We start from the raw sequence: 16,853 nt of genomic DNA on the forward strand, positions 1-16,853 counted from the left end.
GCACACAGATCTCCACAGCTTCTGTTTGCAGTTTCTCCAGGACTCAGGCGCAATGAGCTCCATCCCAGCGCCGAGTCCTGGAACTCAGAGATGCAGACATGCACTGCACCAGCTGTGGCTCCAGGTGCATTTCGATTAAAGCGTTGAGATCATTAGCTTCCGTTTTGTTTAGTTCCTTTTTTGTCCCTTTTGCGCTCTTGGTTCGTAGGCTATTCGGTGATAAAGCTCTTTCGTCCACCTTTTCCCAGCGAATTGTGACTTTTTTTTACGAATGCTATGTGACTGGGCCATTAGAACAAAAACATCAAGAAGATCATCAGGAAATGGTTGTCTATGGACGTGACAAAACCTAGTGGCGGGCACAAATCCGCTAACCGCTAATTAGTGAAGCTAACTTTCTTGTTAGCGGATTAGTTTTTCACCTAAATTCAAAAACCACCAGGGGACCAATTAGCTTCTGATAAATTTAGTTCCAATAACTTTTAGATGGCCAGTGTTTTTTTTTTCATAGTTAGTAATGGTGAAAAACATTAATAAACCCTACTGGTTCCTGTCTGCTACATATTTTCCAGCAGCGAGGCAGCTGAGAGGAGCTGAGCTCAACTGTACCCCAGAAGAAGGAGCCTGGCCGCCAGGCTAGCACAAAAAAAAGTAATTTTTCTTGACAGCATACAGTGGTCCAGTCGTAAGGCAGACGTCTTGAAAAGGAAAGCGGGTTTAACTTATGGTTTTGATTTATAAATTAAATTAATCCAGATAGAATAACTACATTAATGTCAACTCTGTCATTTGTACAAAGTGAAAATATAACACATATCTTTTAATTTTAAAATAATGCACTAATTCTGAAGTTTTAAACATTTAGCACACAGAGATGCCAAAAGGGATTATGTGTAAACTGAGCTGTTTCCCACTGCCATCCAGTAGATGGGTCAAAATACATAGAACGCTGCCGTCTACTGGTGCCTAGTTATATCACACTGTAGTCGAATCACAAATTAACAGACTTTTCTGTTTTGCAAATGCCTTTTTTTACAATTGAAAAAATTACATATTTTATAAAAGCACATTTATTTGTAAACACCAAAATACTTTATATTAACTTGTGTTGGTTTTTACATAGAATGAATGGGTCAGCCAATCAGTGTGAGCCGAGGCTCAGTTTTCCCATGATCCTGTTTGGCATCTGTGTGTTAATGTTCAAATCTTCAGAATTAGTGCATTATTTTAAAATTAACATATGTGTTATATTTTCACTTTGTACATTTTAAGAGTTGACATTAATGTAGTTATTCTATCCAGATTAATTTGATTTATAGATCAAAATCATAAGTCAAACCTGCTTCCCTTTTCAAGACGTCTGCCTCACTGCTGGACCACTGTATGCTGTCATGGTAAATGACGCTTCGCTACAGCAGTGGGCAGGGTGCACAAAGACAGATGTGCTGACTCATTGGCTGTGTTTGGGTTTGTGATTGCCTTTGATTCTATCAGAAGTCTTGGGGGTGTTTAAACTCAAAATCGGCTTGTTAGTAGCTGAGAGTGTACCGTAGACAATACTGGAAGTTATCAGTTATCATGTAGCTGTAGCTTCCAATAAAGTTTGTAGTGGTTTATTGGTTTAGCGTTATAAAAGATAACTTTTCAGTTAGCTGATTAGAGGTTATCGAAGCTCACTTTATTGGTTAGTTGTGTCCACCACTCACAAACTGTTACGGAATTTGCATCTGTGGCAGGCATAATGCAGCCACTGAGAAATGTATCGATACAGAGGTAAAAAAAAACAAAAAAAACATTGTTATATCTGTAATTTAATTTCAATTGAATTAGCTTATAATGCGCCAAATCACAGCAAAAGCCGTCTCAAGGCACCTTACATGAAACAATTCAACATAAAATTTAAATAAATAATTAAAATGAATAAAAAAAATTTCAAATACATGATTAAAAGCAAAAGTAAAATAATAAAACAGATAAATAAAAACCATTAATAAGAAAGAGAATAAAAATAGGTTTTCAGTCTTGACTTAAAAATGTCCACGGACTCTGACTGCCTCACGGTCGCAGGAAGGCCGTTCCACAGGGTGGGTGCACGATCTGTAGGCAGGGAATTAGTAAAAACATACATTTGGAGCTTGAAACAGCTGTTTCAAAATTATATTTTTTCTCGGCCATTGAACTGTGACAGATATGATTGACTTGTACACATGAATATACTAATGAAGAAATAATTGCCAGACTTATGATTTCATGTGTATGTTAGTCGGTGGAACCTATAGTATTTAAAAAAAAGTGTCTCTGAATCAACAACATCAGACATATTTTAGTGACAGTTGTGTGCATTAAATGTTATGTGGCCAACTGTGACATGCAATTTTGGGTGATTTTCCCTAAATTAGACTTTCCAGTTGTCTTGATTCATGAAACTGTGCTAGGTATCCAAAGTAAATTGGTACATTATAGGTGCCCGGACTTGTACCCAACATAAAACTAAATACGGACCAGCAGAACATTTTTATGCTTATTTTACCGTGTAGTGTTGTTTTGGTACCCTAAGTGAATTTCAGCCCAAAAGACCAGTTCTATAGGAGACTGTAGTCTCATTTGAACCCTCCGTGATACCACGGGATTTGACTACTCACCGGGACCTCTATTTAATATATATATACAGCATAACATCGCATGGATAAATGGTGTACGATTTTGTTTTCGGCTGCAGTCACCGAAGCAGTCTGAAAAAGGAGAAGAAAAGGCAAGGAGATGGGAGACATCGTGTCGATAAATGTTAGCCTACACAGCTAACCAGAGTACAACCCCTGGCAATAATTATGGAATCACTGGCCTCGGAGGATGTTCATTCAGTTGTTTAATTTTGTAGAAAAAAGCAGATCACAGACATGACACAAAACTAAAGTCATTTCAAATGGCAACTTTCTGGCTTTAAGAAAGCCATGTATTGCGAGATTTTGGCAAACAACCTCCTTCCCTCAGTAAGAGCATTGAAGATGGGTCATGGTTGGGTCTTCCAGCATGACAGTGACCCCAAACACACAGCCAGGGCAACTAAGGAAGGGCTCTGTAAGAAGCTTTTCAAGGTCTTGGAGTGGCCTGGCCAGTCTCCAGACCAGAACTCAATAGAAAATGGACTGCATTTGATGGACTGCATTTATATAGCGCTTTTCCATCTGAATCAGACGCTCAAAGCGCTTTACAATTATGCCTCACATTCACCCCGATGTCAGGGTGCTGCCATACAAGGCGCTCACTACACACCGGGAGCAATAGGGGATTAAAGGCCTTGCCCAAGGGCCCTTAGTGATTTTCCAGTCAGGTGGGGATTTGAACCCATGATCTTCTGGACTCAAGCCCAACACCTTAGCCACTAGACCATCACCTTTGGAGGGAGCTGAAACTCCAAACCTGAAAGATTTGGAGAATATCTGTATGGATGAGTGGACCAAAATCCCTGCTACAGTGTGCAAACCTGGTGAAAAACTACAGGAAAAGTGTGACCTCTGTAATTGCAAACAAAGGCTACTGTACCAAATATTAAGATTGATTTTTTTTTTCACAGGTGTTCAAATACTTATTTGCAACAGTAACATACAAATAAATTATTAAAAAAAATCATACATTGTGATTTCTGTTTTTTTTTTTTTTTTTAAGATTATGTCTCTCACAGTGGACGTGCACTTCAGATGAAAATTTCAGACCCCTCCATGATTTCTAAGTGGAGAACTCGCAGGGTGTTCAAATACTTATTTTCCTCACTGTATGTGTGTGTGTGTATATATGTTTGTATGTATAGGTATGTTTGTGTACGTAGTTCATATATTTATATTTACAGTGGTTTGTAAAAGTTTGGGCACCCCTGATGATTTCCATGAATTTCCTTTATAAATCATTGGTAGTTTGAATCAGCAGTTTTAGTTAAATATATCGTATAGCAGACAAACACAGTGATATTTGAGAAGTGAAATGAAGTTTATAGGATTTACAGAAAATGTGCAATAATTCTTTAAACAAAATTAGGCAGGTGCATAAATTTGGCACCCCAACAGAAAAAATATATCAATATTTAGTAGATCCTGCTTTTGCAGAAATAACAGCATCTAAATGCTTCCTATAGCTTCCAGTGAGAGTCTGGATTCTGGTTGAAGGTATTTTGGACCATTCTTCTTTACAAAACATCTTAGGTTTGTTGGTTTGTTGGTTTCTGAGCATGGACTGTCCTTGTTCCTCTACTTTAATGCCTTAGTAGATTTTGAGCAGTGTTTAGGGTCATTGTCTAGTTGAAAGATCCACCCCAGGCACAACTTCAACTTTGTCACTGATTCTTGAACATTGTTCTCAAGAATCTGCTGATATTGACTGGAATCCATGTGACCCTCAACTTTAACAAGATTCCCAGTACCTGCACTGGCCACATAGCATGATGGAACCACCTCCAAATTTTACTGTAGGTAGCAAGTGTTTTTTGTGGAATGCTGTTCTATTTCAGCCATGCATCCCGCCCCTTGTTATGTCCAAATAACTCAATTTTAGTTTCACCAGTCCACAGCACCTTATTCCAAAATGAAGCTGGCTTGTCCAAATGTGCTTTAGCATATCTCAAGCGACTCTGTTTGTGGCATGTACGCAGAATAAGGCTTCCTCTGCATTACTCTCTCATCCAGCATCTCCTTGTGCAAAGTGCGCTGTATAGTTGAACGATGCACAGAGACACTATCTGCAGCAAGATCATGTTGTAAGTCTTTGGAGCAGGTCTGTGGGTTGACTATGACTGTTCTCACCTTCCTTCGCTTCAGCTTATCTGAGATTTTTCTTCGACTGCCACTTTGGGCCTTAACTAGTACTGTGCCTGTGGTCTTCCATTTCCTCATTATGTTCCTCAGAGTGGAAACTGACAGTTGAAATCTCTGAGATAGCTTTTTGTGTCCTTCTCCTAAACCATGATATTGAACAATTATTTGTTTTAAGGTCATTTGAGAGTTGTTTAGAGGCTCCCATGTTGCCACTCATTAGAAGAGATGCAAAGAGGGGAAAGATTTGCAAATGGCCACCTTAAATACCATTTCTCATGATTGTATTCACCTATGTAAGGAGGTCAAGGGTCAGTGAGCTTACCAAACCAATTTTGTGTTCCAATAATTAGTGCTACATGTATTCAAACAAATCAATAAAATGACAAGGGTGCCCAAATTTATGCACTTGCCTAATTTTGTTTAAATAATTATTGCACAGTTTATGTAAATACTAGAAACTTCATTTCACTTCTCAAATATCACTGTGTTTGTCTGCTATATGATATATTTAACTGAAATTTCTGATCCAGACAACCAATGATTTATAAAGGAAAATCATAAAAATTATCAAGGGGTGCCCAAACCTATGCATACAACTGTACTAGTCTGATTATGAACATAGGCTTTTGTCATATATGTTGGTCTGAGTTTTCTAACCCAGGAGCTACATCTGTGTGTATGCTGAAATGTCTTGTTGGCTGCTCTGCTAGCTGGCTGCAAACTGTGGAAGGGATTTCCTGAACAGAGGCCTGTCTCATTGAGATGCAGAGTAATGAGACACTTCTGTTCAGGAAATCTCTTCCACAGTTTGCAGCCAGCGAGCAAATGAGCATTAAGCAGTAATGTGGCTGAGCAACTTTTCATCACAACATGTTCACTGTATTTTACACTGGAAACACTGCAAAGCAGTGCAGCAACGTGCAATGCATGCAAAGCCATTATGCTGAGAGGCGGATGTTCTGTCACAAACTTAATCAAACATTTGAAAAAGCACCACATTAAAGAGCACAAGGGTTTTTTAGCTGGGGGCAGAAAGACGAAAGGAGCCGGCACGAAGGGTGCAATGATTTATCCAGACTGCTTCCAAACATGAGTGAATTAGTGGTTGTGGTATTTTGAATCTTTGGAAATGCGCTCCTACCTCAAAATGGTACATGTAGTTGGGGCAGCTGTGCCATCTGGTGTTCAAGAGATGAAACTTCAGCCACTGACCCAACAATGGCCCTGTTTACATGTGCATAAACATGTATACCATTAATCAGATTTATTCTGTTCTTTTACATTTGCGTGTGTTTCAGCTTTCTCATGAGCTAATTTTTTCAAGAGAGGCAGCGCTAGCTTTTGTCTGTAAGGTCTAGATTTTTTTTTTTCTCCAAGATTTTCTATTTCTTTTTTCTCAATGTCAAATGCAGCTTATGACCTGAAATCATGTAAACCAGATTTTTCTGGTTATCGAATTACTGAAGTGCAATGTGAGACAAAAGATTATTACAGTAAGTTATGTGATTATGCACAGTTATCTCATTATTATCGATCGTCATGTAAACGTGCTCTGCTACAAGAGTTCAACTTGACAGGGGAGCTCATCTCCCATGATCTAGCTGTGAAACATGTATACGAGGTCTGTTAGAAAAGTATCCGACCTTTTTATTTTTTGCAAAAACCTGATGGATTTGAATCACGTGTGCTTGCATGAGCCAACCTTGAACCTTCGTGCGCATGCGTGAATTTTTTCACGCCTGTCGATTGCGTCATTTGCTGGTAAGCAGCCTTTGTGTGAGGATGGGTATTGTCTCTCTGCATTTTTTTCTTTGCAAGGAAATGGCGGAACGACTGAAGCAGCACGACTGCATCAAATTTTGCCAGAAACTGGGCAACTCTGGTTATCACAAGAGCTGGACATCAACCATTTTCCGGCAGATTTCACTTTTAACAAGAGATTTTGTCATGGAAAGCTGCGCGGAGGCTTCGTGCGTCATGACGGAGCCGCTGATGGAGCGAGACAAAGAACATGTCCGTTTTGGAGTGTCAGAGGACAAGTTGGGACATGCCTATCTCGGCTTTCAGTGGCTTACCAGTCGAGTGAGTATAAGAGAAATTGTGGAGAGCTGGGCATGTCCCAACGTGTCCTTTGACACTCCAAAACGGAGGTGTTCTTTGTCTCACTCCATCAGCGGCTCCGTCATGATGCGTGAAGCCTCTACGCGGCTTTCCATAACAAAATCTCTTGTTAAAAGTGAAATCTGCTGGAAAATGGCTGATGTCCAGCTCTTGTGATAACCAGAGAAATTGCACACGACGGTCCCGGATCGACAAAGCCATCCGTTTAGAAATGAAATGGTGGTTTCTGCCTGTCGAGCGCGGCACGCCGTGCGCCATTGTGGGCCGTCCTTAAAGCGGTAGTAACACTCCTTAATCTCTGTGAAGCCAATACAATTTTCACCGAAAGCCATGTGAATTTTCCGAATGGTTTCCAGCTGCCTGTCTCTAACAGTTTCTGAAAAAACTCTGATGGAAAAAAGCCCAAATCAATCCGCCATTTCCTCGCAATGAAAAAACGACGAGAGGGGTGGACCAGTGCTCACTCAAAGCCTGCCCACAGGCGAATGACGCAACCGACAGGCGTGAAAAAAACTCATGCATGCGCACGAAGATTCAAGCTTGGCTGACGTAAAAACATATGAATCAAATCCATACATTTTTTGCATAAAATGAAAAGGTCGGATACTTTTCTCACAGACATATACACATATATGTGTTGGAAATGAACGGCACATTCCACTGTTACAGGAGTTTTTGTCATGGAAAGAGGAGAGGAGGCTTCGCGCGTCGCGGCGGTGCTGCATGGCGCAAAGCAACGCTGTGGTGAAGCCTCACAGGACATGATCTGGCATGTCCAGGCACATCCACAATTTCTCCGATAATCACTCGATGGAAAAACCACCGACAGCTGTCTGAACGCCATCTCAAAGCCGTGCTGTGAGACCAAAACGGAGGTGGTTTTGTCTCGTTCCAGTAGCGAATCCATCGTGAGGCGCGAAGCCTCTGCTCGGCTTTCCATGACAAAATCTCTTGTTAAAAGTGAAATCTGCCGGAAAATGGTTGATGTCCAGCTCTTGTGATAACCAGAGAAACTGCATACGATGGTCACGGATCCATACAGCCATCCATTTAGAAATGAAATGGTCGCTCAGCCTGTCGATGACGGCTTCGGAGCGCGGCGCTCCACCAGTCGCTCTGGGCCATCCTTAAAGCGACAGTAACACTCCGTAATCTCTTTGAAGCCCATAAAATTTTCACCAAAAACCATCTGAATTTCTTGAATAGTGTCCACTTTGATGTCCCTCACAGTTTCTGAAAAAATTTTGATCAAGCAAAGCGGCAGTCTCTGAGCGATTCCTAAACAATGAAACCACTCCTCACTCAAAGCCTGCTCACAGGCGAATGACGCAACCAACAGACATGAAAAAACTCACGCATGCGCACGAAGGTTCAAGCTTGGCTGATGCAATCACACGTGATTCAAATCCATATGGTTTATGAAAAAAATAATAAGGTCAGATACTTTTCTAGTAGACCTCGTGTGTGTGTGTATGTATATATATATATATGTGTGTGTGTGTGTATGTGTGTATATATATATATATATATATATATATGTGTACAAAGAACATTATTCTTGGTAATAATTAGACATGTTTCATCAATGCAGTCCAACTATCCACCACTTCATGTTGAAGCATGTTAATGCACGGCCTCGTGTTGCAAGGATCTCTTCACAATTCCTGGAAGCTGAAAACATCCCAGTTTTTGCATGACCAGCATACTCATCAGACATGTCACCCATTGAGCATGTTTGGGATGCTCTGGATTGGAGTATACGACAGTGTGTACCAGACAATACAGACTTCATTGAAGGGTGCTATCAGAGCAACCTGGGCTTCCCTAACACCTCACCAGTGCAACTGGCTGGTCGCTTCCATGTCACATCGCATTAAATATTAAGTGCATAAATGACCACGCTTTTGAGAAAGATTTATATTATAAATCCTGGGTGTATTTTGTGAATTGATGTATTTGTTGGGGGGGAGGTGTAATAATAGCTCGTAATTATCATCAACAACAACAACAAAAAGGGTGAAACAATTTAGTTTATATGTAATAGGTCTAGAATATATCAAATTTTCACTTTCTGAAAACCTGACAATATTTTTCAGCTTTTTTATTTTTGGGTAATTGCTCTGTATATGTAGTTAAACATGTTAATTTTGGAGAGGAGTCATTTTATTTTTGCTACTTTTTAGATAAATATATAAACATTCCCGGTTTTTAAACTCAAAGCTGTTTCATTTTGCAGTTGTCATGGATGATGAAGATGGCAGGTGCCTTCTAGATGTAATTTGGTAAGTTGTTGATGCAAAGTAGTTTTAAAAAATGTGATGGTTTGTACAGTCAGCTCTGTTTGACACGACACTGAATTGCATCGCTTTAAACTTTGCAGTGACCCAGAAGCTCTCAATGACTTTCTTCATGGATCCGAGACCCATGTGAGTATGATTGAGGAAAAAAGAAAGAAGTCAAATGGTTGAATTTTGATTTGTTAACAAACAACAAAAAAAAGCTTTATGTTACTGAGACTTTTTTTTTTTTTGGGCATGATTCACATGACATATGCAAGGCATTTTGCAGATGATGCGTTGATGCCCAGCCCACATCCCTCTCCTGATTTAACTTATTTCCTGATTGAAATAATTTGTTTATATTATCAATATGCTTTCACTGCTTATGTTGTCTTTGCTTTTTGAGTGCACTCCTTGTGGTTTCAGCCTGCTTTCCCCTTGTATTAGTCTAATTTTCAAATTAGGAAATGCTGATACTAACGCCTACCAAATATCTTATTCTCTTCATTTTTTGCCACTCTCCCTTATATTTTCATTTGGTTCTTTATAATCTGGGTTCTGTGGTCTGTCATTTCCTTGTCTTCCTCCTTTATTTGATGGTCCGTCTGTTTCTCTGTTCTGGTGGCTTTTGCCTGCTGGTTTGGGTGCCTTTGGTTTCTCTCTGTCCTATCCTGGTTGGGTGTGTCTGTAGCTGGACACTGACGACCTTTTGGATGGTTCGAGCGACCCCTCCAGCTCGTTCTTCTCGACCAGTGGGGTGAGTAAAATCCCCCAACCTTCTTCCTTCTGTTCTCTCTCCATCGATGTAGCATGCATTCCCAAAAACCTCCTTGTCCACTAACACACATCTACACTCAGCCAGCTTGGTTTTGCGGTAATGTGACCTATTTGGGGTTTTTTTGTTGTTGTTTTGTTTTGTTTTTTCTGCTTTTTTCAGATTAGAATTTTCTGTTATGACAGTTAAAGAACATCAGTCATTTGGTTTCACTCTTTATCCTTCCCATTAAGGGCCATATGCCAGAGGTCCAGCCTACACTCCAGCTGTCAGCCACTGAACCAACAGGCCTGTCAAGAGTCAGTGTGGATCTGGATTTTCTGGAGGATGATGACATCCTGGGAGGATCTCCTGGTGGTGAAGGTGGGAGCAATGGCATTGGGACAAATCATGAGCCATGTGACATCCTGCAGCAGAGCTTGGCAGAAGCAAACATCACAGAGCAAAGCCTGCAGGAGGCAGAGGCTGAGCTGGATCTGGGCTCCTTTGGAATTCCAGGCCTTACTCAGGTGGTTCAGACACTGCCTGATGCCAGCTTGTCTGCAACTGGAGGCACTACAGTCGGTGTAGGTATAGGTGTTGGTGTTGGAGGAGCAACAACGATTTTTCCTGGGTCAAGTGCAAGCACCACTGTGAATCCTCCAAATGCCACAGCTGACATGTTGGGATCTGTGCTTGCTCAGCAGGGCCTACAACTTCAACCACAGGTCATAAATAAGGCAATTAGTGTGCAGCCATTCATGCAGCCTGTGGGCTTGGGGAATGTTACTCTTCAACCCATTTCAAGTCTTCAAGCTCTTCCTAATGGAGGTCAATCTGGGCATTTGGGTATTGGACAGATTCAGGTTGTGGGTCAACCCACAGTCATGACTATTAATCAGTCCGGGCAGTCAATTCTGGCTAAAGCCATGGGTGGTTACCAGTTGCATCAGTCTGGACCAGAGGTATCAGGTGCTGGGGCTCAAACTGGGATTGGGGGATCGGGAAGTGGACTTCTGATCCAAGGTAACAAAGCCACTTTGGGATCTCCAGCTTTAAACGGACCGGCTGTCTGTGTCAGCAGCACAAACACCAGTGGCGGTACAATGACTGCTCCTGCTGGGCTTGTTGGCTTTGGTAGCACCCCTCTAAGTTCAGGTATTGGACCACAGACACAGACTCAAGGCCAAATTATGCAGAATGTGATCATTCAGCGCACACCAACACCCATTCAGCCTAAACCTCCTCAGGGGGGAGCAATTCAACCGAAACTCTTCAAACCGCACCAACAGCAACAACCGGCATCCCAGTCCTTGCAAAATGATGCTCACAAAGCTTTGGGGCTGCAGCAACTGCCAGTATCGGGTGCTCAGAATGTAGCCTTCCTGACAGGAAAGCCAGGCTCCAACGTTGTCTTGAGTACTCAAACCACAACACAAGGCCCTCAGTTACAGCAGACCCTCTTCAAGCCGCAAGCAGCACAACCATCTGGCAAGCCACTTAGTGTACACTTGTTAAATCAACCAGGCAGCATAGTTATTCCCTCTCAGACTGTTCTTCAGGGTCAGAACCACCAGTTTCTTCTTCCACAACTACAGGCGGGTGGGCAGATCCTGACCCAACATCCTGGGGGCCACATCATAACCAGTCAGGGTCCTGGTGGACAAATTATTGCAAACCAGATCTTGACTGCGAATCAGAATATTAATTTGAGCCAGGTGTTGACTTCACAGGGCCACACTGGTGCTGCTCATATTCTCTCTGCTCCCATTCAGCTGCAGCCTGGCCAGATGGCCACACCTACCCTCTTCCAGATGCCCGTCTCATTGGCTCAGAGCCAGACACAGACCCAGAGCCACACTGTCTCAGGTCATGCCCAAACAGTCATTCAAGGCATGCCAATTCAGAACTCTGTGACAATGCTGGGTCAGGTGGAGGGCCTGAGTCCCGCAGTCAGCCTTCAGCCAGCGCTGCAACCGTCAGCAGGTGGAGTCCCCAGCAGCAGCAGCAACACCAACAACGGGACAGTAACAATGGCGCAGGGACAGTCTGGAGAGTGTGTTACTATGATGGGAACCTCCTCAGAGCAAGCTGCTCATCCCACTCAGCAGCATGGACAACAGCCCTCTATCCTTACCATGCAGCCTGCTCCAGTCGTGTCCACTGCAAGCTCAGTATGCTCCTCTGTTCCGTCCATGTCTGTGTCCACCTCTTCATCTGTGACAGCAGTGGGGCTGGTCCCCCCTCAGGCGCAACACAGTCCAGGGAGGTTGCTTTTCACCAACCAGGGCTCCAGCATGATACTGAGTCAAGAATCTCTGCAAATGTTCCTCCAACAGGTCAGTGTTATACTCTTTGCATGTTTGCCTTGATTGTCTACAGTTACCAATGGCTAAACAAAAAGATAACATGCATGAAGAGACAGATCTTGAGCTGACTTCTTTGGTTTACTATTTTACCATCCATCCTTTAAATCTTCCTCCTTTTACCCCCGCCCCCCCCCAATTCCCCCGGTCTTGTAATGGTAAATGTAGTCCTGTCAGGAGCAGCACCTTGAAACAGAGGATGCATCAACCCCCTCTGTGGGAATACCTGCATCTGTAATCGTCAGCAGCAACAGCGTCACTGCTCCGGCCCCCTCAGTGTATGACAAGAAGTTAGCCGACTCTTCGGTTGATCAGGGCCACAGCCCCTCTCCCGGCCCCTCCCACATAACAGTGGTACAGCAGGTAGAAATGCCCCTTTATGTTGAGCCCTGCCCTCTTGTTGCCGCTGCTGTCGCCACAGTGTTAAAGTATTTTCCCTTTTCCATTCCCATTTTCTGCATTTCTCTGCTGCAGTAATCTTTTCATTTAACTTTTCCCACAGCTGCTATGCAATTCCTGAATACAAGAATAAGCGAAGTGCGCAACGCATCTGCGCATGCGTGGGTCAAATGGGGGCAAAAATCCCAACTACCACACTCACACCGCTCTCATTGAATTTTGTATACAGTAGCATTAGCGGACTGTAAAAGTTAAGGCTTTTACAGGGATTGTTTCAAAGGCTTTAAGCCTTAAGCGACGTATACAATAATGACAGGGGCGCATTGTGCTGTTTTCAAATGCTCGAACGGAATTTATAGGCTTGAAAGTTGGCTGAAAACACACGATTGCAAAGCTCTGCTGAGTCCACCCAAAGACGGAAAGAAGAAGAAATGTCGTCGTAAACCTCCGTTCATTCTACACAATTTCGCCACAGAAAAGAAAGGTCCAGACGGACGTAAAAGATGGACTAAAATTGTAAGTTTCTTGCACACATTTATTTTGTTAATATCTTGAAACTGTGCCGCCGTTTTCGTGCATCGGCTTATGACTGTAATGTCGTGCCATGAATGACGTGGAGCATAATATTGTCGTGCCATGAATGATGTGGCGCATAATATTGTAAAATTGACATGTTCTGTAAACAAACTGCATGCATGCACATATCATTGTATGTCTGTCAATTTATCAAAACAAACGTGACACCAAAGAAGCTATATGTGAGACCCACCTTCATTGTCTTCATTATGAAGCTGACGGAATAGCGATTTCTCATCCCTGCTTCGCAAATATTCTGCAGTATCCACAGTTTCAAACTCTGGACTTTGTCTAACCATCCGTCACTAGCCTTCAAGGGGTCAAAAGTTTGTTTGTCTCCAACTATCAACAAAGACTGGTCATTTTCGACAGCGGTTCTTTCTTCCTCCTTTGTCGGCACTTCTGTAACGATGCAGCACACGCAAGCACAGCCAGCTTTTCTTTCCGTTTCTCTCCACTGCCGGACGTAGTCCTGGTTGTAACAGGCAATCTGCAGAGCTTAAAAAAAACGCTTTAAATCGTCAACTTTCCAGCGGTTGAAATGATCCAAATCACAGCACTCCTCACTGCTTTCTGCCGCCATAGCTTGTGGGTTGGTAGTCGAAAAATTTAGCCTACCCATAATGCACTGTGCAGTTTGAGATGCGCACTTCGCTTATTGCTTGTGTGCCACTTATATGTCTTATAATGTTGCTTTATTACATGTGAAGTCATAATCAGTCATGTGGAATGCTAAATTGCTCTGCACATATATGAATTATATGTTGAATTTATATAATTATGTAATTAGGAATTATATAGCGAGTTATTAACATCATATTCACAAATGCAAGAATATGATGAAATATGACAAATTATGAAAGAATTCAATATGTTTTAAATAGCTCATTATGAAATGGTTTTTTTTATCATTCTTACTTTTCTAATTTCGAGGGTAGGTTGAAAAGTTCTAAGGCTCACTATGATACAGTTAATGCATCAACTGCATCATAGTGAGCCTTAGAACTTTTCAGCCTACCCTCGTATATATTATGTATAAAACTATGGCTGAGCAGGAGCCCATTAAATCAGAAGAAGCATGCAGAGCCCAATGAAATTAGTGATGCACCTGTCTAGGAGTGTGATTGCTCACAAACTCATATGTTTTAGCTTCCATCACCGTTTTTAGTCACTGATTGAATCAGTTCTCAGATCAGCAAAAAAAGTGTTGACAAATACTGCTTTGTTTTCATAGTGACACACCAATTGAAAAAAGTTGAGGAGAGCTTATTGGATTCACAGCTACCTCAGCTTTGCCCACACTTGGCTCATTGTGCTCAGGGTGGCATGGAGAAAACACTGTGCACACTCCTCCCTTAACTCCTGATATTTCTGAATGATTTTTTGTGTGCTTGGGTCCTGACATTCATTAAGCCTGTACCCAGCTGCCTTGAGCACAGGTGGCAGGAGCTGGCTGTTTTTAACATGCTCTGTTAATATGAATGCATACAGTGGGGCCAAAAAGTATTTCATCAGTCCCTGATTGTGCAAGTTCTCCTGCTTAGAAAGATGACAGAGGTCTGTAATTTTGAACATAGGTACACTTCAACTGTGAGACAAAATGAAAAAAAAAAAAAAATCCAGAAAATCACATTTTTAAAGAATTTATTTGTAAATTGTGGTGGAAAGTAAGTATTTGGTCAATAACAAAAGTTCATCTCAATACTTTGTAACATAGTCTTTGTTGGCAATTTTTCAATTTCAATTTATTTTCATTTATATAGCACCAAATCACAACAGAGTTGCCTCAAAGCACTTCACACAGGTAAGGTCTAACCTTACCAACCCCCAGAGCAATGACAGAGGTCAAACGTTTCCTGTAAGTCTTCACCAGGTTTGCACACACTGTAGCTGTATTTTGGCCCATTCCTCCATGCAGATCTCCTCGAGAGCAGTGATGTTTGGGGCTGTTGCTGGGCAACATGGACTTTCAACTCCCTCAACAAATTTTCTATGGGGTTGATGTCTGGAGACTGGCTTGGCCACTCCAGGACCTTGAAATGCTTTTTACAGAGCCACTCCTTAGTTGCCCGAGTGGTGTGTTTGGGATCATTGTCATGCTGGAAGACCCAGCCACGTTGCATCTTCAATGCTCTCACTGAAGGAAGGAGGTTTTGGCTTAAAATCTCATGATACATGGCCACGTTCATTCTTCCCTTAACACGGATCAGTCGCCCTGTCCCCTTTGCAGAAAAGCAGCCCCAAAGCACGATGTTTCCACCCCCATGCTTCACAGTGGATATGGTGTTCTTGGAATGCAACTCAGCGTTCTTCTTCCTCCAAACACGACGAGTTCAGATTTTACCAAAATGTTCTATGTTGGTTTCATCTGACCACATGAAATTCTCCCAATCCTCTTCTGGATCATCCATATGCTCTCTGGCAAACTTCAGATGGGCCTGGACATGTAGTGGCTTAAGTAGGGGGACAGGTCTTGCAGTGCAGGATTTGAGTCCCTCTCTGTGTAGTGTGTAGCCTTTGTTACTTTGGTCCCAGCTCTGATCATTTTGACCCCTTGTGATGACATCTTGCGTGGAGCCCCAGATCGAGGGAGATTATCATTGGTCTTGTATGTCTTCCATTTTCTTACAATTGCTCCCACAGTTGATTTATTCACACCAACCTGCTTAATTATTGTAGACTCACTCTTCCCAGCCTGGTGCACATCTACAATTTTCTTCCTGGTGTCTGACAGCTCTTTGGTCTTGGCCATGGTTGAGTTTAGAGTCTGACTGTTTGAGGCTGTGGATAGGTGTCTTTTCCAACAGATGCCATTAATACAGGTAACAGGTGGAAGACAGAAGAGTTTCTTAAAGAAGAAGTTACAGGTCTGTGAGAGCTAGAAATCTTGCTTGTTTGTGGGTGACCAAATACTTATTTTCCACCATAATTTACAAATAAATTCTTTAAAAATCCTACATTGTGATTTCCTGGATTTTTTTCTTATTTTGACTCTCATAAATGAAGTATACCTATGTTGAAAATTACATATCTCTCATCTTTCTAAGTAGGAGAACATGCACAATCAGGGAGTGACTAAATACTTTTTGGCCCCATTGTAACTGCTTTTTTCCCTATTTGCATGAGCACACACGTTTTCCAGGAATTCCCAGAAATCTGTTTTTTTACTTTCATGGTGAATATTTCCGGGTTGAAGCAGTTGGCTTAGGTAATGCACCGTGTTGGTTTGCAAACCGCCAATAAATCAAAAGAACAACAATTGGTGGCAATAATGCACCATATTGGTTTGCAAACCACCAATAAACTCTAACGAAGAAGAAGGGTTATTTTTGTTTTCCTGGCACACTTCAGATTTAGTCTGTGGTCTGTCTTGTATTTGTAACATTGTTTGGAAACGTCTTTGATGAGACGCCATAGTGGATATTAATTCTCACATTTTCACCTCCTGATCCGAGATCCAAATGGACCAAAAGACCGACTTGATTTTTTTTCATGATCATTTATACGGAAAAGCTAACACTACTCACAACTTAAGTGTTGTGCAAAATGACAC

General features: G+C 42.0%; 1 protein-coding gene across 2 annotated transcripts in view; it reads left to right on the forward strand.

The window, feature by feature from the left end:
• Positions 1–16,853, forward strand: part of bicra (BRD4 interacting chromatin remodeling complex associated protein) — an 81,845-nt gene that overhangs the window by 23,630 nt on the left and 41,362 nt on the right. For both annotated transcript variants that reach the window (XM_034168508.1, XM_034168509.1), the window contains exons 2-6: positions 9,163–9,208; positions 9,307–9,352; positions 9,897–9,962; positions 10,214–12,298; positions 12,494–12,688. In XM_034168508.1, the coding sequence (XP_034024399.1) occupies positions 9,168–9,208; positions 9,307–9,352; positions 9,897–9,962; positions 10,214–12,298; positions 12,494–12,688 (2,433 nt within the window). In that variant the 5' untranslated portion in view covers positions 9,163–9,167. The remainder of the gene's footprint in view (positions 1–9,162; positions 9,209–9,306; positions 9,353–9,896; positions 9,963–10,213; positions 12,299–12,493; positions 12,689–16,853) is intronic.

This window comes from Thalassophryne amazonica, chromosome 4 (assembly GCF_902500255.1).
Source record: "Thalassophryne amazonica chromosome 4, fThaAma1.1, whole genome shotgun sequence".
NCBI lineage: Eukaryota > Metazoa > Chordata > Actinopteri > Batrachoidiformes > Batrachoididae > Thalassophryne > Thalassophryne amazonica.